Source organism: Manacus candei, unplaced genomic scaffold (assembly GCF_025592945.1).
Source record: "Manacus candei isolate 608988 ecotype Guabito, Panama unplaced genomic scaffold, ASM2559294v1 h1tg000005l, whole genome shotgun sequence".
Lineage (NCBI taxonomy): Eukaryota > Metazoa > Chordata > Aves > Passeriformes > Pipridae > Manacus > Manacus candei.
This window is the reverse complement of record NW_026138053.1, coordinates 2,518,911-2,542,321: the sequence shown is the minus strand read 5'-3', so window position 1 is coordinate 2,542,321 and position 23,411 is coordinate 2,518,911. Positions and strand designations below refer to the sequence as shown.

The 23,411-nt window shown below is 47.4% G+C and overlaps 1 protein-coding gene across 1 annotated transcript; it reads left to right on the top strand.

The window, feature by feature from the left end:
* Positions 1-534: 534 nt before the first annotated feature.
* On the top strand, positions 535-22,912 carry DMBX1 (diencephalon/mesencephalon homeobox 1). Its single transcript, XM_051795965.1, is given in 6 exon segments — positions 535-632; positions 634-688; positions 15,201-15,366; positions 19,458-19,636; positions 20,812-21,166; positions 21,628-22,912. Coding segments are annotated over 6 exon segments (1,254 nt in total). The 3' UTR covers positions 22,029-22,912.
* The last annotated feature ends 499 nt before the right edge of the window (positions 22,913-23,411 follow it).

Below are 23,411 nucleotides of genomic sequence, written 5' to 3'. Positions count from 1 at the left end.
TAATTTTATCTCTCCGTGTTGTGTCCGCGTCCGTTCCCCCGTTCCCCGCTCCCCCCCCCTCATTTTAAAGAGTAGCTGAGAGGTGCAGCAGGCTAAGCTGGGGCAAGCGAGGCGGCCAGGAGGAGGGTGGGGGGCCGCGGCGGCTCTATAATTAAGGTAGGGAGATTATCCCCCACCAGCATCACCACCCAGGGGCCGTCGGGGGAGAGGGAAACTTCAGGGTCTGCTCCAGCGTGATCCTAAGCGGGGGGCGCGGAGAGAGGCACGGCTTCCCTTCCCTGTGTCTTACGGACCCCATCGCCCCCCTCCCCCGGTCCTGGGGTCTAGCCCTCCTCCCTCCACCGGCATCCCATCCGCTCCCAGGGATTTAATTAGGCGTTTACACCTCGGCTTGAAGTAAATGACTGGTAAGAAGTGCTGGGGGTGGGGGGTGTATCAGCAGCCCCGGTTTGATTGACAGGGTGGAGGACCATTGAAAATCTTGCTGGGTAGCTCCCGGGTCGCTATGAAGCTCCTTTTAAAAATCCTTCTCCAATGCTGACTCCCGGTAGATGGCAGCTCCGCCGGGCGCGCAGGCAGCGCGCAGGCAGCGCGGGCGGATGGAGTAGGGCGGGCCGGGGCGCAGCGCCGCGCTCCCACGCGTGTCACCGCTCCCACGGCGGGCGGACAGGCTGCCCCACCGCCCCAGGTAAGAAACTCCCCCCCGCAACCCGGGCAGCGTGGGTCCGGGTGGGCTGGGGATGCCGAGGGTGAAATAAGAGGAATTTGGGGCTCACTTGCGAGGAGGGGGAATCTCTCCGGGGGGGGGGGGGTGGGGGGGAATCCGCGGCCAGTGGAGAGACCGCCGGTGGGGATGCGCGCACAGCCGAGGAGGGAAAGCCCAGCTCGGGCTCCAGAGTAAATTCCATCCCATCCTCCTATCCTTTTTTTTTTTTTTTTGTCTTTATTTGGACAAAATACTACTCTTTCAAAAAAAAAAAAAAAAAAAAAAAAAACAAAAACCAACACACTACCGGCCCGGGGCCTTGTTCCCGACTGATCCCACCTCAGAGCCCCTGGGCCCGCTCCGGTGCCGGGTTTAGGCAGCTGCCAGGGATGAGAAGGATGCAACTCGGAATGGTGTGGGACGCGCATCCCTCAGTCTGCCGGGCTCGACAGGGGGAAGAGCGAAACTTTCCCTCCATTTACATAAAGCTGTTTTAGTGAGTTGCGCAGCCTGGTGAGAGCTGCCGAGGGCAGAAACCCCCGCGAGCGGGGCCGGGAGCGGGGGAGGCCGGCGATGGCCCCGCTGGGAGTGGCTCTGGGGTTGGTTTTTCTTTCTGATGCGGCTGGAAGTTGAGTGCGGAAGGGACGGCAAGGGAGGGCAAAACTCCGGCAGCACTAGGAAGGCGTTCTAGGACGAATCACACCCCCACATTATCCCTTTGCGAGGTTAGACGGCAAAACGGACGGGGACCGGTCTGTAAGGAGCTGGGGAGTGAGGGAAGGGGCAGTCTTTGCTCCCCCCACACTTCCCGCTCTCTCTCTTCAAGGGGTGTATAAATCCCGGACCTGCCCTGTCAGCCCTTCTTGATAAATTAAGGGCTTCGCAGTCGAAACCTATTTACACCTCCATTATAGGGCTAACCAAATGGGGACCCGCATGCATATTTTTACCGCAAGAGATCTCATACATCTCCGCCAGAGTCGCCCCTCGGGCCATGGGATAACAGATAGGGAAGTGGGGGTAGGTTGTGCTCCGCCGCGACCAGCACTTGAGCGGAAAAAAGTCCGCGTCCCCGCTCGGTGCTGGCTGCCCGGGGCATCCGGAACCCGTCCGCCTTGCACGGGGCAAGGAGAGAACGAGGGTGACCTCCCCGGGAGCCTTGCGGGGCAGCGGACACACGGGCTCCTTTAGTCCCAAGCAAGGCCCTCGGGGAAGTTTCTCCTCCGATGGAGATGGGGTTTGACTGCGACACTTGGCCGCGGCTGTCCCTTTATTTGGGGAGAGAAGGGGCAAGAAGCGACCAGTACGGAGCCCTCCGGTCCCCGCGGTCGGCGACTTTCCCGGCTGCGCTTTCCATTAATTTCCAGGGATAGAGCCCGGGCGCCTGCGGGGTAAAACGGGGTCAGCGTATCCGGGGACGGGTCCTTGGTGTCCTCGAGGGTCGCCTCGGCGAGGCTGTCCGCAGAAAGGAGGGAGGGGGCAACATCCCCCGTTTCCCGGTGGGATGCCCGCACCGAGCGCTGCCCGGTCCCTTTCGAAACGAAACGCGGGCGGAGTGAAGTGGTACCGAAGCTCGAGACCCAGGAAAGGCTCGGCCCAACACTCCAGTCCCTGGATGGGCGCCTTGCGGGGTTTCCCCCGCACCCTCTGCTCCAGCCGGCCGCGCTCCGGATGTGTCCCGCATTCCGGCTCCGCTTTCAGCGCCGGGGAAAAAGAAATGTCCCCGCTCCACCTCATCCCGTCCCCTCCGGCGGCCCCCTCCAGTTCCACTTGGTTAGCTCAAGTTTTCCATGTAAATGACAGTAATAAATATCTAATCATGTCCCGCAGCTATCGGCGGCTCGCCGAGCAGCCGGCATTAATGAGACATCCAGGGGAAGTGGGGGAAAGGAGAGGGGGGAAAAATAAAAAGGAAAGTTTTTCCGCTCTCCCCGAAATGGTTTCTAGAAGCGAGACCCGGCCGAGGCGGCGAGAGGATGCGGGGAACTGTGGGGCGTAGAACCCCTCGCTCCTCCGGAGCGATCGTAGATGTGGGTCGTGTTCAGGTTCAAACCCATCCCCTCTAATTAACCCCCTTCCCAAAACCCCAGCGATTCCCCCTCGAGGGAGTGGCGAGTCCGCTCGCATCCCGGGGCCGGGGGCTGCCCTCTCGAAAGCCCCGCGGAGATGCGTGTGCCCCTCCCCGCCGTGATTGCCAAACAATTAATGGAGCTGCAATGAGCTTTGAATGCTGATGGTGGGCCGGGAGGGGGGTGAGAGGGGTGGGAAGGCTGCGGCTGAAATTAAACCATGAGAGTTGGATTTGTTCGCCTAACGCTAAACAAATGGACTGATTACTTTCTTTCCAAACGCATCAGTCATACTACATTAAGTAGCAGAGAGCTAATTATCCCAATTAGGAGGCTGATTTATAATTAATGGCTTGGACCAAGTGATAATTGGATGTTAATGGATAACAGTTTTGACTGAAGTAGCCTCCCGCTTCCCCAAAGGCAGGGCTGGAGGGTTGGTTGGTTGGGGTTTTTTCCCCCTTCTCTCTCCCTCACCTCTGCACGGAACACAAAGCAAATGAGAAGCGAAATCTGCTCGTAGATGGCTCGGGTGGGACCGGCCGCGGGAGCCGCCGGCCGCTTCCCAGCTTGCCCGGGGTTTAGCGAACTGGGCTGCGGGGGTAACCTTCAGTACCCACCTTTCCCAGCTTTTCAAGCAAGCCCTGTTGCTTTTTTTTTTCGTCCCCTCCCTGAGTTTCCAAGTCGTGGACAACTGACCCTGCTGAGTTCCTCACCCACCTCAGAACGTGAGTTGTGTTCTCGATGAGGGGCAAAGGCTGAGCCCCAAGGGGTGCTCCAGTGCAGACGAGGCTGTCCCTCTGCCCTGTCTGTCCTAGGGAGAGCAGGATGGGGCTCCTCCTGAGGAGGAGAGGTTTTACACCCTCCCTGGCCCACACTCCCTGTGCAGTGGTGGGCAGAGTGTGAATCTGCAGGTTCTCACTGCTCTGCTTTTCTCTTAACCACATCTCAGAACTGGCACGCTGACTGTTTAGCTTTTTTTCCCTTCCATGTTGACTTTTCACCCATGAGTAAGTTGATGCAACTCAATCTCGCTTCCTTGCTTGCCCCAGCTGGAGAGACTTGGACCTACAACCCTTTGGCTTTCGGATCATGTTTCTAAGTTCAGCTTTTCCATTCTAACTAAGAGCTGTAATGGGCACAAAATTCCTTAAAGAGTAAGAGTGACTTCAACCCTGAGTTAGCCCATGACTGATGAGAGGTTGTATTAAATTACACCAACATACTCCATGCAAAAATACACCTAAAACTGTACCATCGGTACACAGAAAACAAGTTTAGATCAGCTTTCCAGCTTTTCCTGCTGATTTAGAGAGGTGTTGATGACTGAATGGGAGATTCTCCTCATGCTAACACATATGAGGAGGCTCCTGTAGTGATCTTATTGCCATGTCAGAAGGCACAGCTCTTTCACGGCGCTGGTGCAGATGTTGCTTCTTCTCAGTGCCACTGCCACTAACCTGCAGGAAAGAAACTGAACCAAAGGAGCTTCCCCTCAGATCAGAGAGGGGGCAAGCTGGCCAGGCAATATTTTGCACAATATAGTTGTAGAGGGAGTGACTTCAGTGGGTTTTGTTCCCGGTGTCTTTATCCTTCAAAAGGATGCTTTACAGAGAAAGAGGGCAATTGCATAAAAAGAAGTCAGAGTGAACTGTTTCTTTCTCTTCTGTCATTATCACAGCCAGCAATGCCAAAACAAAGAGCTGGTCCAGCTCTTATGATGTGGCTACCTACTGAATATACTGGTAATGCTGTGGGTAAACACTTTATCTAGTAGTAGTCCATGTTTTCTAAGACTCCAGTGATTTTTTAGTGGCATCCCAAAATTTCAGTTTGTCAAAATGCACCTGCTGAGCCACTGAAAAATGTCAATTGGGTTTAAACCTTTTCAAAAGTTGAGTACTGATTTCCACCACTCATGTCTAAACAGAACACATTTACAGCTACCTCGCTTCATTTGGAAAAACACAGGAGTAGGGAAAATGCTGAAGAACATGGATTCAATAAATCCAAAATTTTCCAATCCTATACACCTAATGATAAGCTAACCTACTTTGGGGGAATTTCCATCAAAATATGCTTGTTGTGAAGAGGGTGGAGAACTTGTAAATATAATTAAATATTCAGGAATTAATTTGTGGTGCATTGGGTTAGCCAAACCCTGGAACTTTTCCCACCAGTTTATTTCACTTTTAAGAGCTATTGAAATTGATTTTTATTCCCCCCCCCCCTTTGACTTCATTAGGTTTTGGATCAGACTCCTCTTGTTTTCTAAAGCAGGTCTGGTACAGATATAGCTCCTGGGAAGGAGAGTGTCTGAGAGGGGCTGGGAGCAGGATGGACCAGCAGTTCTCCAAAGGGTGGGAAATGGGCATTTACAGCCAGGAGTTGTAGGTAGAAGACAATAAGAACGTGATTTCTTCCTGGTAGCTGCTGGCACAGCTCTCTTAGGACCAACTTTAGCCTCTGTACGGCCAGAGCAAATACTGACTTGAGAAATGCTGCTCTAAAACTGAAAGTGTGGGGGGTGATGCTTGGGAGCTCCACTAGGACCTTCCAACGAAAGAGTGACAGTTGCACTGGGGTAGACCAGCTGATGGATCTTGGCAGGTGGAAAATGTTCCCCCAAAGGGAGTTGTGGAAAGCTGATGTCCTCAGCACCGGGGGGAGCGAGCAGACATGCTTCTGCTGAAGGACTCCACATCTCCCCTCAAAACCCAGTGAACATTTAGCTGCTCTCCCTGCTTTACAGCCCACAGACCTTTAAAGCACAGATCACCTGCTGGTGGCCAAACTACATTGCTTACCTTGGCAGCCGCAGTTAATTCGGTGTATGGATCCAAACGCTTACGGGAAAGGAAGCATTACATGCAGCCGTGGTGCTCCCCAGCCCCTGGCTCTGTTTTAAGGTGGCACGAGTCTTCCCCCCCACCCCAGCCCCGCCCTGTGAAAGCCACTGAATTCAAATGGCTTTTTTTAAGTGGCAGGATGACGGTGAGTGTTATCACTTGGAGAAAAACTTAAAATTTCTGGTTTAGGAATTACTTTAATACTTCTGAGGTGTTAGAAGAACCTCACAATTGCATGGCTTGCTGGAACTGCCCTTCAGAATTTATTTTTTTTCTTTTTGACTAAAGTAGGATTTGTTTGTCATTTTGCCTTATAGTTGATCTTAGTCTGAGCAGAAGCAGTTGCCACCATGTGTTTTGTGACTGTTGTTTTGAGTGCTGTAAAAACCATCTTCAGGGGCAGAGCCAGGGTGTAGCTGAACTTGCAGAAACATCCCGGGTTCATGCTCTCAACTCTGCTGCTTTCAAAATTTGCTTGTTCTTTATATTTCTCCAAATCATCTTCAAGCAGAATTGCACTTGGTTGCCACAGCCTCGCAGCTTGTCAACTAACCAGCTGAAAGAGCACCTAGGAAAATAGTTTTGTGCCAGCTGGGTTAAACTCCAAGAAAGCAGCACAAACCACATTTGTGCATTTCACAAAAACATGTTGCTCTCCTCCTTGTGTGTGTACCTAACTGCTCTCAGCTTAACACCCAGAAATACAGCTCCAACTTTTTACTTGAGGAGTAGTGATGGTGGGTGGAGAAATCACCCTCCCTCCATGCCTCATTCCAGTTGCTGCCCCTGGAGCTGAGGCATTGCACTGGGAATGCCTGGAGTAAGCATGCATTCCCTTCTGCCAGCCTGGCTTCCAGGCTTGTAGCACCTGAGAGCAGCAGGGGCAGGACTAGGAATGTCTTCAGCTGCCTCAGCAAATCTTTACAAAGCTTATCTGTCAGGACTGCAAGCGCTTCTTGCAGTGTCTGATCTCCCTTGTTAGGTCTCGGGGCTAGATCGTAAGATCAGCGTCATGGTTGTGGTGCTCAGGACAGACAGAGGTCATTGTCACTACATGTCACAGGCTTGAAACGTATTTTGGCAGGACCATGCAATGGGTAAAATCCTCCAGGATATCGCTCCATCTTCCGGGGACAGTGGAGATTCCTGAACCCCCAACAGCAGCCCCAGAGGGGTGCCTTCAAGCCAGTCAATTTGCTCCTGGAAGAAATCTGCAGTCAAATATGCTGCAGGCAAAAGCTGTTTTGGGGGCAGAGAGAAAGCAGCGAGCCACCCTCATGCTGCCAGCAGCCCTGGGGAAGGACAGGGTTTGGGAAGTCTGGTTTGGAAAATTCCCTTTGCCAGCATTAGGGAAAACAAAATGATGCTTCTCAAGCAAAGCCATTTTCACAGAAGTGAGGGGAAGGTCTGAGCCAGACAAACTGTGTGGAAATACAGCTAAGCCAGAAACATGCTTGTTTTGGAAGGGGTGGGATGGGGGAAAGTACTTTTTTCATATAAACACCCAAGATAAACCCTTTAAGCTGTTTGTGAATTCAGTAGTTTGATTGCAGAGGCTTTAAGGGTACTCCAAGTCTTGAAGTCAGAGCAGTCTGGAGGCAGAGATGCCGTAAAGTCTGGAGAGGTGAGGGCAGGTGGGCATCACAGGTATGTGTGAGCCTGGCTGCAGTGGGATGCTGCTGCATTTCACAGCCATGGATGTGGAGAGTGCAGCAGCAGTGTTGGCAGAGCTGGGCTGTAGGGTTCAGTTTCTGCTGTGCTATTAATCATAAGAAATCTTAAATGCATTTTTTTTTTTTTTTTGCTGCTGACTGAGCTGGAAGCAGAATGAGATGAGAAACTAGAGTCAAAGTGATGCTCATATTAAGAGCTTTTCTTATTTAGCCAGGAAAATGCTTCACTTCAATATAAATTCTAAGAGCTTTTCCCGAGGCTTGAGCGCTGCTCTGAAGGAGGGAAAGGAGATTTTTCCTGGTTTGATCTGTAAGCACTCATTGTCTTGTGTAAATTATGACAAGCAACAGATTTAGCACCACAGTGATGTTTAGTGATGCCAGTCCTGGCTCAACAGGGCAAGTTGCTGGGCTCCAAGCTCTAAAACTTATCCCTCACTCAAAAGCAGAGACTTTCAGGATGTCTTTATTTTACTTTAGACATAGTGAGCCCGCCCCTCTGAAGATTGCCTCTGCAAACAGAGGCACTAGAAAGTCTTTTGCCAGGAACCATCTAATCAATGGCTCAGTCCTGTTATATGGGGCTTTTGGGGGAAAAATGATGCTTTCACAAAAGCCTTAAATAAAAATCGCAGCAACTGATGAGAGTTACCTCTGTGAGCCAGGGCCTGTTATCTCAGCTGCTCACAACCTGGTGTCAGAGTTTTTCGAGTCCTACAATAAAACTTTCTTGTCCCAGCAGTATGCTCTGAGGTTTGTTTTATAAAACTCACAAGAATCTTATTATGCTTCCGCTACAAATAGATGAGCATTACAAACACAGTTGCTGTGCTCATCAGCAGCACAGCCTCAACAGAGGCAATTATTAAGGTCTACCCCAAAACTGTGATGCTGTCCCTAACTGGAAGTATTTCCAAATTTCAGCTGCTAGCAGTCCTCCTGGTTTTAAGAAAAATATCTCTTTATTTATACCAAGGTCACTAGTTATGGCTGAATGTGAGCTGCAAGAATTGGTGCAATTGGTCAGGTTTTGCTTTTGGAGAGTTATGACTCGTTTAAGTAGATCTGCCCAATTAAGATCTCTGCCTGCAGTAAGAAATTAACACCATTTAAATCCAGGGATTTACACGGGTGTAAAAATATTTCAGGAAGATCAGAAATGTGAAGTCTTGGGAATTTTTTTGAGAGCCGTTCTCAATTCCTTTATTTCAGTTACAAGAAGAGTCCTTTGGAAGCCTATTTTTATGGTGCATGTTGCTCTCAGACTTTGACGTTTGAATGAGAAACTGTGATGTGTTGCAGTATTTCAAATTATTTATATTTCATCCACTAGAAAGGTGAAATTGTTTCCTTAGACATTCGGTAATCTCACGTGAGGAACAAAACTTGATTTATAACAGGTTGGTTATTATCTTACATGATTTTGGACCTTTATATATCTAAAAGATTTAGGGATATATAAAAAAAAAAAAAGATTGAATGATCTTGCATGGATCATTTATTCATAACCCCCCAGGTATGTAATTCATTTAGTACCAAATACATATAAACCCAATCTCTTTATATAGAGTGAACCTGTTTTCCTAGAATGTGAGATACACAGAGTCAGAGATTCGTTATTCATCTTGCTGATTTAAAGTGTTCCTGAATAAGGAATTAAAGCATAAAATCATAGCGCAGAACAGCTTCAGGAGAGGGGGGCGGATATTTCGTTGTGATTTTATTTTTGATGATGTTTATTGCCAGTGGTGATAAGGGGGATGGGATGTTGTAGCACAAACCATTTGCTGTTATTACCTGTTAGTAATGAACAGTGTGTTCCTGTGCTTTGCATAAACACGAGTAGTGATTTGTACCAACCTTAGCAGGTGCTCGGGCCGAGGACCACAATTTTCCTTTCATCTGACAGGGCTGCTCCTGGTTTTTTTCTGTCACCTGCAGGCCCCTGAACACAAATCAGGAGTACCAGAGTTTTGTTTCATGTTAGGGGTTTTTTTAACTGATGCTTTCCCCATGCTCAAGCTGCGCCTTGTATAGGGCACAAACCTGAGGCCGTGCCGAGCTCTTCCAAACTTCAAATGCATCTGTGGTGAATCTCTCTTTCTAAGTAATGAACTACAGTGTTGAAATTCCTTTCTGACAATGGCTTTCCAAAGTCCAGATGTAACTTTTTTTGTACAGCTTATTTCCCACATAAAGAAGGCCTCATACACCCCCCCACCCCACCATTACCAACCTTCCCAGTATTGGGACAGCTTTGATGAAGTGATAATGTAACAACACCCCACAGTGCCTACCAGTAAAAAACAGACTCTGGTATCCTGTATCCTCTTCTCGAGTTCTCTAGGAAAAAAATCAGTATTCTTAACTTACAGGTTTTATTGCCCCATTCTTTGTGATGGCACCTAAGCATCTTGTGTAGATCAATGAATTTAGTCTCAGTACTTCTTTGAGTTTGGGATGACTCACTATTTGGAGGGACAAGCTGAAGGGAAAAGAGAAAATGGTCCAAAGCCCCTGCAAATCTTCAAGTCCTGTTTCCAGCCTAAAACTCATCTCACCCAACAGTTTGCTTGAGAAGAGCAAATGTCTTGTCCTGTTTTTTTTTTGTTTGTTTGTTTGTTTCTCCCTGGGAAAACTGGCCAGAATAACCTATTGAAGAAAATCCCTCCATCTCACACAGTATAGATTTGGGGAACAAATCCACTGTCTTGATTTAAAACTCTTTTCCTTCAGAGCAGTGCTGGCACAGGGATCTGCTGGGGATGCCTTTATTCAGGACAGATCAGGACGGGGGACAAGCTCACCAGCACTAATACGAGCTCTGTGGCCAGCACAAATGACACTTGAGTTTGCAGGCTGCAGGGATAGATCCATTTCTCCATTAATGAGTTGTGTCAGTTCTGTAATTTTGCTAAAGATTTTGTGTGTGGCTGGCAGGTGAAACCAGGTATGGACTGATGATGTTTTGATGGGGGGGAGTAAGGCAGTGAAATGAGGACAAGAGCGAGCAGAAAATGGCCCTGATCTCAAATTCTTGGGTCTACTTAATTCAGCTCCAGAGTGAATTTTGTGGGTTTGTTTGGGTGTTGTTTCTTTTTTTTTTTTTTTTCCTCCTGATAGAAGGGAAAATATGGATGATTTGTTGCAAGGTACTTTTCAAAAAACTTCAGTATCTCATTTTTAAAAGATGTTTTATTGTTCCCAGATCTGTCTTGCTTTCACACATACACAAGCCATTCAGAACAGGAGTTTTCACCTGGCGAGGAAACGCATGGGTCTCTCTTCACATCTTCTCTCAGGACAGAATTATATGAAAAATTACACAAAATTAGGTACCAGTTAAAGAGGGAAACTTGCAAAATAGAAAAATTGATAAGCTAAAGCTGATAATGTTAAAACCCAGGGCCAAATCTCCCCTTCATGCCACACTTTTAAGTGGTGCACAATAAATTGCACCACTCTTGTGCTATACGACTTCATGGGAACCAGAGGCTTCCAAGGCCAGTGTTGGGAAGGGATGGATGGAGGCGTGTTGCTGGTTGGAGCTATCCCAGTCTGTTCTGGGATAACAGGGTTCCTGTTCCTGGCTGGTAAATGTACAATTTTTTTTGCATCAGATTGAACAGCAGCAGCTGAATAAGGAGTGGTCTGCTCTCTGGGCTAGTCTGTGATGGGCAGAGACCTACATTGCCTGGTCTCAAAGCAATGCAGGGAGTGGAAAAACCTGGACTTCTCACAGACAGCAGCAGCTAAAGCTAAGGGGAATCTTGTGTCCTCTCTTTGAGGCTGGATCTTAGAAGGACACAGCCCCTGCAGTCTGAGGTCTGCAGGCTTGGGATGAAAAACAGGCACAGCAACCGTGAGTCTTCCATAGTGAAAATGTAAGTGAGAGGTAAAAAGCCATAGGAGAATTTTGGGACTGAGGTAGCAATGCCAGGATTGCAGAGGCAGAAGGAGGGGGAACCCCAGCAGGGTCTGGCACAGGGCGTGGTGGGGAGACCTCACAGCCTGGAGCTGTGAAATGTGGGCAGCTGGGAGAGAGCGAGTCTTGTGATGCTGGGAACAGGAGAGTCACTGATGCATGGCCCCTCAGGGCCACTGAAGGAAACCACTTGCCCCAGGAGGTACCAGCCCTGGGCACTGCATGGCAGCACCCACCCCCCTGTGCTGAGCAAACGCTGCAGGATCAGCCCACAGGCTCTTGGCAGTGGTATTTTTCTCTCACCTATTGTTTTCCTGCACCTTTCCTCAGCTCCCATCTCCTTTCTCCACTGCTCCCAACACTTCAATGATCTCTAATGCACAAAAGCAGGGGATGAGGCATCCCCTTTCTTCCAGGATGGGCCCTACGTTACCCTCCCAGCTTATTGACTGCTCAAGCCCATTCTCTTCCACTAAGCAGGAGTTCGAACTTTGCTCTCATCCTCCTCCTGGCTGCGGCTGTTCCCAAGGCCCTCCAGCCACCCAGAGACATAAAAGATGCATTTGCAGATTTTGAAAATTAAAACCATCTATACAGCCAGTGGGAAGGGATCAGCTTATTTGGTTGCTTAATGAAATATAAAGATTATTTTAACCAGTGTAAGCACTATTCGACAGCTTGTGAAACACAGCAGTGGCTTGATGAATGGCTTTCTCCATCAAAAAAAATTGCTGCATGATGTCTTTTAAATATTTAATTTATTGGGGTTGGAGTGAGCTCGGAGCTGACAGTTAAACAGGAGCTGTTTGTGGTCTCAGTTAACTTTGCTTACTAGGCTGAACAGTCTCGCTCAGTAAATTCCCTCATTTTTTATACTGAATCTGGGATGATACATTTGCTGCACAAGTGAGTAGGAAGTTCTGCCTGTTGTCTGCACTGCATTGTACCAGGCAGTTACCACCAAAGCTGTGATGGGCATTGACTCCTGTCCTGAGTCCATTCTAATTAAGTCCTTTTTCTTTTCTTTTTTTTTTTTTTGGGGTGCGCTTTCTTCTAGGTCACCCAGAAGAGTTTGTTCAGAGACATGTATACACATAAAATCATCTTTTAGCAATCAAATAAGCTGAAATATTCCTGGAGAAAGTGTTTCAGTGGAAACACTGGGCTCCAGACACAACAGCATTGGCAGTGTCCTTGGAAGACTGAATAGTATGGGAAAATTCCCCTCCTCTCCCTCTTCATTTTTCCTTTAATGTGCCAGCTTGCTACACAACCGACGGCATGCAAGGAGGATTAGAAAAGAAAAACAGGCGTTTCTGTGAGTTGGGAGTCAAAGACACTTGGCCTCCCACGTATCTTCTGGCAAGGCTGAGCCCCGGTGTGGATTCTCCTGCATCTATTAAGGACAGAGGTCTGGCAGCAGCCCAGGGCAGTTAATAGGTTCTGTGTCCTCGAACGGTTTTCACGAAACACGCAGGAACTTAATAAGCTTTGAGACCTCCACCCCGCTGGCCAAAGCTGGTGGAACCAGCCAGCTGGTTCACAAGTTAGGGGGTGGGAGGGGAGGAGGCAAAACGAAGTTGCAAATCTCTGTTTTGCTGCCTGTGTTGGCCAGAAAAGGCAGTCCTGCTCTTGTCTGTGAGAGGCAGGGAACAACTTTCCACCCGGCTGCGGCGGACTTGCCGATGAGCAGGACTGGCTGAGCACTGCTGCCCTCTGAGCCAGCTCGGTGTGTGCTGGCACTGCCCTGCTGCAGGCTGGGGTGGGATGATGCTCTCTGGAAATAAACCACACCAAGGATGGGTGAGGCTGTGCCACAGATGTCACTGAAACCACCCAGAACAGTGTCTGAGTCAGAGACCTGCAGGTATTCATTCCCCAGGTGATGGGAGATGTCCTCTGTGGCCACGTTAAGGGGACATGTCACTGGGACACGCTCCTGTCCCTTAAGACATGCCACCAGCAGCAAAGCTGTGCAGTCCAGGAAAGCAATATCACAGATATAATTTCACTGTGAACCCAGTGTGGTTTATGGGAAAAATAAATATAAATGCTGAAAATCTGTTGGCGGGTAAAGTCCCTCACCTTGATCAGAGAACCAGCAAACAATTTTGGCATTGCTTAGGTCTTCCCTAGGCTGTGTTAGAGCAGAGCTATGGCATTTTTGTGTGAGGTTGGCATCTGAACAAAAAATGCCCATTTTCACATCTTAGGGTAAGGGGAGTGAATCCAGAGTGGGTGAATAGGTAGATACAAAGCAGATGAAGGGCATCAGGGTGTGTATTACATCTTTGTGGTGTCACCACACCTCGATCTGTCACCCTCCATCAGCGCTCTCAGTGCTGAAATGATGCAGTGGTGAAGCACAAGGGACTTGGGGAAACAGGAATTAGGTTGAGTGCTAGATTCCCAAATTAGGGATTACTGCAGCCTCTTTGAGAAGACAATCCCAAAAGCAGAACTCACGCTGCTTCCCCAAAATCCCTCAGTCAAAACAAACCCCAAACATCCTAGAGCAACAATGGTCATCCCTGAGCTGGCAGAGCATTTTACCCAACTCCAGCTGCATGGCTTCCCTCCTCCGATCCTGAGTGCCGTGACAGAGAGATGCTTGTGAGGGGGAGGTCACAAGATGCCCCAGGTCACTACCAGACCCTATAGTAAAAAATTCAACTGCTTTTCCGAGCAGCTACAGCTTGATCTCTGGATGTTAAACAGGGTCACTCCAAGTCTGTGCTTCCTATGTCAAGATGGAGAGAATGGGAGTTCGGAGCAGGAGGGGTAGTGGGACCAACTCATTTCCATCTCTCTCTCTTCACTCAGAGTCTGTCCTCCATGGTATAAATCATGGGCAAAAATGAAGGTGTTTTCTCAGTACAGAAAATACAACAGATTATTGTTCTTCCAGATTTTTGCTGTTCAACGCATCAGGTTTCTCCTGAAACCCAACCCTGGGTGTTGAACCACCTCCCCCCTCAGCGTTTTAATTGTTTTCTAAGAGGTTGCCTAAAAAAGACGTCTGCTTTCCTTAAGTTAGTCCAGCTGCCCCTCTTTCTCTGAACGTTCATTCATTGCGCTGACTTTCCAGATGATGACTTGCTGATGTAAAAGGCGGTTTAAAAAATTTATTTTGTGGCTAATGTTTCACAACTTCCTCTCTGATGTCTTACAAACTGCAGAAACGGCATCCTGGAGGCCCTCAGTCATTTACAGCGGGGATGAATGAAGCATCGCTTGGCTTTTGAGATCAATATTAGCTCAGTTTTACAGATGGTCTGTAAGGAAAAAGAGCTTGAAGTTTCATGCAGAGCCCACACTAGAAAAAAAAAAAAGCCATTAGTTTTCTGAAATAATTTCCTTGCTATTGAGCTATGAAATGTCAGTATTTATTGCAAACCTTATTCCCTCTTTAACCATAACATTTTTGGTGTGCTATTACGCTACAGATTTATTTTCTTTTACACCACATGCCTTTTTTTTTTCTTTTTCTTTTCTGTATCATTTGTGTTTTCTTAAGAAGAACCTTAAGAAAAATGAATGGGAACAAATTACACATGAGTGGGTTCAGATAGGGAAGATTATTTGATATTACAGCAATGGGATTATGAAACAGTCCACTGTAAGCAATGATAGGGACAAAATCCCAGCTAGTCCTGGGATAGAGCTAGGTCAGTTCATTAGAAGTCACAGTAACATGCTGAATTTTATTGTGGCGTGTGAAAAAACTTTCCCATCTTTTGATAAGCATATCTTGAGTGGGATTTAGTCAGGTGCCAGGCTTTAAGCTTGGAAGCCAGACTAGTGTTGGTATAGGAATTGATTCCCGTCCCAGAACCTGTTGGAGTTAAGAGGTTGGACATGAGCTTTGCACGCAGCAGCTTAATTTTGAGCTCAGTATTTCCAGGGCTCTGCTGAGACACCAGGATGCTGGGACAGCACATCCCTAAGCCCCTTTCTCCTCCGGCTGATGTTTTTCAGGTTTATGTCACCATGCAGCACTATGGAGTGAACGGCTACTCCCTGCACGCCATGAACTCGCTGAGTGCCATGTACAACCTGCACCAGCAGGCAGCTCAGCAAGCCCAGCACGCCCCCGACTACCGGCCCTCGGTGCACGCCCTCACCTTGGCAGAGAGACTGGCTGGTAAGAACAACTCATGGCTTTTGCTGTTCCCTGGGGGAAGAAAAAAAAAAAGAAACAAACCAGAGCCACAAAACCCTTGTTGCTTGCATTGAGGGAAACTCTTCTTTGTGAGTTGGTGTGTGACACAGACAGCTGGTACGGTGTGCTCCTCTGCACTGGCCATGTGGCCAAGCTCTGCAGGGGACACTTGCCCTGCACTGCTGGCTGTCAGAGGGCCACTGCACCTTGCTGCAGACCGGCCTCTGATGGCTGGGAGGCTCAGGGGTCAGGTGGGTGCAGCCCCACTATATGGGACTGAAAAGAGAGAATTAAAAAGACACTGAAATATGTTTTAAAAAGGGGACAGAAAATAGCAGAAAATTTTACTTTCTTGTTAGCAAATAAGAGCACAATGAACATGAACAAACAGTGAATTGTACTCCCCCACCAAGGGTCCAGATCTTGCCATCTGACAGCCATCTCTGGCCATCCCAGGCAATAGGTTGTTTTTCCATGTTGTCCTTTCAAGCAGGTATTTTCCACTTCTGTCCTACAAACCACTCTTTCCCTCTGGCAAACAGTCTTCATTTGGATCTTTTTTAGGTTTAACCTTGATCTATTTTTTCCTGGGGAATCCCAGACCTTGACTAGGGTGACATTTTCATGCAAGTCCTGCTGCCTTCCGTAAAAGAGCCTTTTAGGCTCCAATCAAGTCTGTGTGACTTTGCCCAGACTGTGTTATTAACACAGCACTGTCGATGGTGGGACAGTGGGACAGGAGCTGCTGGTCCAGAGCATCTGAGCTGTTTTTCTGTGTTCAGCCATGATTGTAACTGTCCTGCATCAATGCTGTCTTTAGAAGGAAGTGCAAAGTCCAAGTTGTATTTTATGATTTGGAAGGGGGAATTTTTCAAAAGTAATAGATGGAGACCTGAGAATATTTGGTATGGTAGGGCACATGTATCTGCTCTAAATTTCAACCTGTCACAAAACATCCAGACCTGGCTGAGATCATCAGAGGCTCCTGTAATGCAAGTGAGCAGCAGCTGCAACATCACTGTTTTGGTCAGGACTTGGATGCAGTGAGGTAGAGCAGACCTGACAACCAGGACACGGAAGCCAGAGCAAAAAGTCACTATAGATGTGATTCTAGAAACCACCTCAGAATGGAATAATCTTCCCTGACTGACTGAAAATATGCCTCTGTTCCAAGATAGCTTTCTAGTTGTCTGATATCAAAGAGAAAAGAAAAATGTAGGAAAAAAAAAGATGTAGAGTGAATCCTAGCCTAGAGTAGGTGAAATAAATTATCTATCCAGAAAACTTGTGGCCTAAATTTAACAGATAAGGGCCTACACCAAAATAAGGATGCACAAGTTTCAGGAAGGTCCTCCCAGGTGTGTAGTCCACAAAGACATGATGATAAAGGTCTCGGACTCTTCGGATCAGTGAACCACAGCTGACTGTCAAATCTTCATGCCAACAATGTTCCCTTATCCAGCTGTCAGTAGTGACCTCCTCAGACCACTGATTCCTCAGACCACTCCGTGGCTGTGGGATCTCTGTGGCAGCATAGGGGAGGGAAGGGAGTCATTGTCCTCATCGATAAACAACCAAAGAGGAATTAAGGAGACCTGGACTCTAATTCTGGCTCTACTGCTGGGCTGCAGAATGATGACAGGTGGGCACTTTCCTTGTCCTGGTCGTCCATCCCTTTATTCCCTCACCTTTTCAGTATGTAGGTGGTCAGGTGGGAGCAGAAGGCCCTGAACTCTGCAATGTGCCTTGCAGACCACGGATCTCAAGGTGCCCCTTTCCTGCTGCAAGGATCCCTTGAAAGGTTTTTGTGATCACCTGTGTCTTTTAGAGTAGAGCATGGAGGACTTAATGTCTTTGACCCTAACTAGGATAAAGCAGAGGAAGATAAAAAAAAGAATAAAAAAATCTATTCTCATATTCTTGACTGGGAGATTCAATTGGTTTCCTGACCTCTTATCTTTAAAATTAATAACCCACTTGGAAGACTTTCCAAATTAAATCCCACAGTCCCCTTGTCTGCTTATCATAGGCAGGGTAGGCATTATATACCTACGAGCTGTTTCCTTTGCAGTTGCCTCACATTCTGTTACTTCTGAATATCTTTCAGTGCAGGTTATAGATCTCATTTGCCTTCCAGGGACAGTCAGAATAAAGCAGCACAAAAGCAAATGACCTTAAGTCAGAAAACAGAGGTTTCTGATTGTAACTGCAGAGCCTCACCTGCAATTTATATTCTCCTTCTCGCACAAAGCCTGAAAACATAGTTAAAACATTAAAATAATTGCTGGTTGGCTCTCGTTGGAGTGGCCAAACTTAATGCATGAGCTGCTGCCTCTGGGGAGCTGGTAAGTCTAACCTCTACTCTAGAAATTCGGGAATATTCCAGCCTGCAGGTAGGGTGTTTAACCAGTGCCCTTTCTCCTGTTTTCATGCACTTGAAACACAAATGTTAGCTTTTTAAAATGTTTTGGGGCAGCTTCAGTTTCATTTCTTGTCTTGCAACATCCCCTCTCCTTGCCTGGCTGCACTGTGAGCTGTGCCTGGATGCATCAAGGATGGTCCCTTTGCCTCCAAAAGGGGCAGCTACCACCGGCGTTTGAACTCCCCGAGCTGCTCTGATACTTCGAGCACAAAAGTCCCTTGTATGCAACCAGCACTATATTGTTGAAGACCTTTAGCCTGATCACATCTTTGCCAGGTTGCCAAAACCACACGGCTTTGGCAATCCCCCAGAAAGGCACTGCAAATGCTGACCTAGAATGAAACAGCTGGAAATTTTGGAAGAGGAATGTTTGAGTGGTGCAAAGCTGATTTGCTACGCTCGTTAGCCAGCATATCTGGAACCTGGCTGTGTGGTGCTGGGGCTGGCCTGACAGCAGGTTTTGTTTTATTGTTTAGATTCATGTCACGATGCTCGTGACAAAAGCACAAGTAAACAGCAGCCAGAGCCTTCATCTGGCCCTGTGTTTGATAATGCCAACTTTTCTCCCTGTTAGGTTGTTTTCTTGTATGCTCATTCCTCTCCTCTACTGGAAGTCACATTCTTAACTGAATTAAAAATGATACCAGACACTGCTCTTTCTGCATTTCCTTTTTGAGAGCAAACCTCTCGCCAGACTGTTTCATTCCAAGGCTGTAGCACAGCATGTCCCAACTTGCATAATAAAGGGTGGGTTTTTTTCATTTTCAAGTAACTTATTTTCATTGATTTAAGATCTTTCTACTCCCACTAACTGTTGTGCAATAATAACGCCTCTGGTAAAATAATAAGCCCTTTACTCTTGGCCTCAGATTTTCCCCAGTCTGAATTTCTTCTCTGCCCTCAATTTTCCGAGCACAGTTTGCAAAGTCAGGCCTTGTGAGTAGATGCTCTACTGAGAAGAGCTCAGCACATGAGCTCTGGGCTTGCAATCAGTGGGGCTGGACGTGGTTCTGGCTGTTGTTTCCACCCCAGATGCTGGAGAGTGTTTGTGCTCAGCAAAGCTTTCAAGCTAAACGAACATAAGCACATGAGCTTAAATGCTTTGCTGAACTGGAGACCAAAACAGCTGTCCAGTATCATGCCTTGAATACTACAGTGAACTACATGTGAGTCACTACAGAAGTACAATGGGGGATCTTCCCACGTTGTTTTTAATTGTGTTTCTTAATGAAAGATGCTTAGGCCATGGTAGGGTCGGGGCATCTGTGTGTCCTGCCCCACTGATGTTGGAGCAGATTGACTTGCTTCAACCAAATTTAGCACCACAGTCTCAGCAGTTTCCACAGCTGTCATAGAAAGAGGTTCCCTCTCCAGAACAGACTTCCAGAATCACAGACTCATAAAATGGTTTGGGTCAGAAGGGACCTCAAACACCATCTAGTTCCAACCCCCCTACCATGGTTTTGCCTCCTCAGACACCTCAATTATCCAGCAAAATGTGTGTATGTGTCTTTTTAGCTCTAAAGCAAGAAAAAAAACCATTTTGTAGTTTCGTCTGATGTTAGCCAGTGCTTTATTCAACTGTCAACATACAAATTCCAATAATTAAATTGGCCACTTTTCTTGTCTTCCAACGGCTGTACATTTCAAGACATCATTTTGGAGGCACGTTATGGATCCCAGCACCGCAAACAAAGGCGAAGTCGCACGGCTTTCACTGCCCAGCAGCTGGAGGCACTGGAGAAGACCTTCCAGAAGACTCACTACCCAGACGTGGTGATGAGAGAGCGGCTGGCTATGTGCACAAACCTACCTGAAGCCAGAGTCCAGGTACTGCTATTTCGTGGGTTTGTGAGTGGGGATGTTTAAAAGAATATAGTGGGGTTCCCAGAGGGTTGACAGCTCCCTTGACCTTTCAGGGTTCTTCCAGTGCAACCTAAGATTTTGGGCAGTAAAGCTGTCGAAGGTGGGGGCAGGGAGGCTAAAATCATCCAAATTCATACATCTGTTAAAGAAACTTTTAATCCACATACACATTTTTTAAATTTAGGATTGTCTGAAGTGTACACTGGTTTTCATTTGTTCTTTCACATTTCTTTGGGGGAAATTTTAGAAACAGCAATAGAAGTCTACTAATTTATTTGCAAGGCTTTTCTGGCTTTCTCAGAAGAGTAGAGACCCAAGTAATTCCAGCTGCTCTTTTCCACCAGTGTCAATATTTGTAACATCTCAGGCCAAGGTTTGGGTTTAGTTTTCGGTTTTTGTTTGGTTTTGTTTTTTTTTTAGTTTCAACTAGTGAAATGTGCTAGTTCATAACCTGCTGGTGGGGAGGTTCTTGCATTGCTGAGCTTTAAAAGACAAATAGCAAGTTCTTCACTGTAAAGAGAAAAAATAGTGGGAAAAAATAGTTCTTTTATATAAATATCAAGACATTTTGATCTAAAAAATGTTTATTTCCTTATCTAACTAACCAAACAACACTAACAAGATTTGCAAATATATTTCTTCTAATCCTGTCTACTGATTTAGGCTGAAAAATGTAAGGATTCTCTCCTCCTTCCCTAAATTCAGTTCCCAGATAACAGCCTACACCAGTGACTTACTTTAAGTGTTGGCACCACCTATAACCAAATGGTTTTAGAAACTAACAGAGTGTAAGCCAATGTAATGTCATCAAACATTACAGCTACAAGACATTCTGTTTGGGTGCAACTGCCTAACAAATTCAGGAAGAAAAAAAATAACAAAACCAAAAAACCCACCAGCAATGGAGTGTCTTAAAGAATCAACACAGAGGCTGGATATTTTTTTTAAATGTGTTTGATGTGTTACTGGTAGGTGCACTGAAAACAGTAGGTGCAGCAAAGTGGAATGACCTTCGGGCACAGTGGGCTTGCAGTACATCATTGCTTGGGGTTCCTGAGCTCCCAGGCTGAATGATGCTGAATTTGGCACTAAGCAGGATTCTCACTGTTTTTTCTCACTTACTGTTTGTGGCACCGAAGGTCTGGTTCAAGAACCGGAGAGCCAAATTCCGGAAGAAGCAGCGGAGCCTGCAGAAAGAGCAGCTGCAGAAGCAGAAGGACTGTGAAGGGAGCCACAGTGAGGGCAAGACGGAGCCGCCTGTGCTGGAGACCCAGGCCACCACCCCGGACACCGAGAAGGTCCAGAGCCTCCCCAGCGAGGTTGGCACAGACCTCAACCTAACCCTGTCGGAGCAGTCGGCCAGCGAGTCGGCACCAGAGGACCAGACCGACAGAGAGGAGGAGTTTAAGAGCACCTTGGATGAGGCTAAAGTGGACAAGAGCCCTGGTGTGGACAGCAAGGCTTTGAACTGCAAGAGAGCGAGCCCAAAAGCAGGTGAGGGGGCAGCATCTTCGTGGGGGTTGGTGTCAGGACCTGGCGTTTCCAAGGGGGGTGTTGGTGGCTGGGTATAGTCCCACATTCCCTGTGGTGTGGGTGCTCACAGGTAGGCTGCCCACAGTTGTCTTCTTGTCCTCAGCACGAAACAGAGCCATCGTACTCACAGAGGGTATGATGATGTCTGTTGCAGAAAGAGCAAAGACCTTCTGCTCAGGTGAGATCTTGGGGAGAACAGTGCCCAGCAGCATCGGGAAAGGCAGAGCAAAGAGCTCAGCCTCATTTCTATACTGTAAGGTCCCAAGTATGGAACAGACACATGTTTAGCTCTCATGAGCTGTCACAACCCCTCTCGCTTGCCCACCAATACAAGAGAGCTGTCCCAGCTGTAATGGGGTGCAAATCAGCACCTGCATCCAGCCTGTAGGAATAACCCCCATCCCCTCTGTCTCCTGCTACAGAGTCCCCTATCAGCGCAACTGTGACGCCTTCATCCAGCAGTGGCTTGGCTCAGACTCACTCCTACTCCTCCTCTCCCCTGAGCCTCTTCCGCCTGCAGGAGCAATTCCGCCAGCACATGGCAGCCACCAACAACCTGGTCCATTACTCCTCCTTTGAAATGGGGACACCGTCTGCCATGCCCTACTTGGGCATGAACGTCAACATGGCACCACTGAGCTCTCTGCACTGTCAGTCCTATTACCAGTCGCTCTCCCACGCTCAGCAGGTCTGGTCCTCACCCATCCTGCAGGCCTCCAGCTCCCTTCCAAGCCTGAACAGTAAAACGACGAGTATTGAGAACCTAAGGCTCCGGGCAAAGCAGCACGCCGCGTCCCTCGGGCTCGACACCCTGCCCAACTGACTGCCAGAGGAGCTACCATTGCCCACGAGAAGATGCACCAGAGGTTGGCACTAGACATGTCACTCCTTGAATCCCCACGCACCCCCATCTCTTCCTGGAGTAAGGTGCTCCCTTTCAGGGAAGACTTTGCCTTTATTAACGTCTTACTAGAACCACGATTGCATCAGACATTGCTACCGGCCTGGTCTTCCCTAACTATTTAAGGAGGAAGGGGGAGAGGATTTATGTTCAGACAGATGAGCTGTCCTCTGGACTGCCATGAGTTAAGCCTGTAACGTTCAGGAGGAGCCCCCTCTCCTCATCCCCAAGATAAGGTGCCAACTGTGTTATATTCACCTTTTTTTGTTGTTGTTGCGTTCTTTGGGGAAAGAAAGAGCCCTGCTTTGTCTTGTATATAGTTTATAATGTTGACAGCACCCATCACCTGTGTGTTACTGTCAGTGTTACAGAACTGTGACCTCTTTTGCTTTTATTCCCCCTTCCTTCTCAGTTTTAGTAGCTAGTATCAAAGTTACAATCAGCCACCCTCCCAACCTCAGCTGGCAGCTAGTTGCTCTTCTTGGGTCAGCATCCTAAAGGTGTTTCTAAGGAAGAGAAATGATTGTGCACTTCACCACTCCACTTCTCCCTTCTCTGCTAAAGCTACTTTTCTGACAGCTGGGAAATGATCTGAAGGTGAATTTCCTGTTTAAGCACTTCCTACAAGGCAAGCATTTTTCGTTTACTTTTTAATAGCACTTGTTTAAAGAGGACAACATATTGGCTAAATGCTGCTGGCTGGGAGAAAATAAAGGCCAAATTCACAGGATTATTTTTGATCTATATTGTTTCCTCATTGATCTGCAGTGAAGTGTAAACTCTATTTACAAATTTCGGAGTTTTCTTTTTGGAGAGCATTTTGGTCTAACTTTGACAGTGGAGAATAATAAAAACTTTGTATGAACTCCTGGTGTGTTCATACGCCATGAATTACATGGATCTTTGACAAAAACTTGATTAACACAAGCTGTGTGTAGAAAAAAATCTCTGATCACCAAGTTCTATCCTCAATCCCTCAGCTCAAAACTGGTTATCAAGTGAGAATGTAACAAGTGAAAAATGCCGAACTGCTGGAGGCAGAGCAGGTGTAAACAGGGGCTTTATATTCTCTTTGGACCCGAGGGGGGATAGATGAACTTGCCAAAAATGCAGGGTTTGCAAGTAACCAAAATTCACCAGCTTCAAAATTACTGCATTGAACAGTTTCGATCTTATTGAAATGGCCCATCATTCACCCTTTGGTGATTTTCCTTGGGTTCTTTTACCTTAAATCACCTTTTTTTTTTTTTTTCCCCAAACCAAATAAATCTTTTGGACCCACTGCTATCATCCTGAGCATTAGGG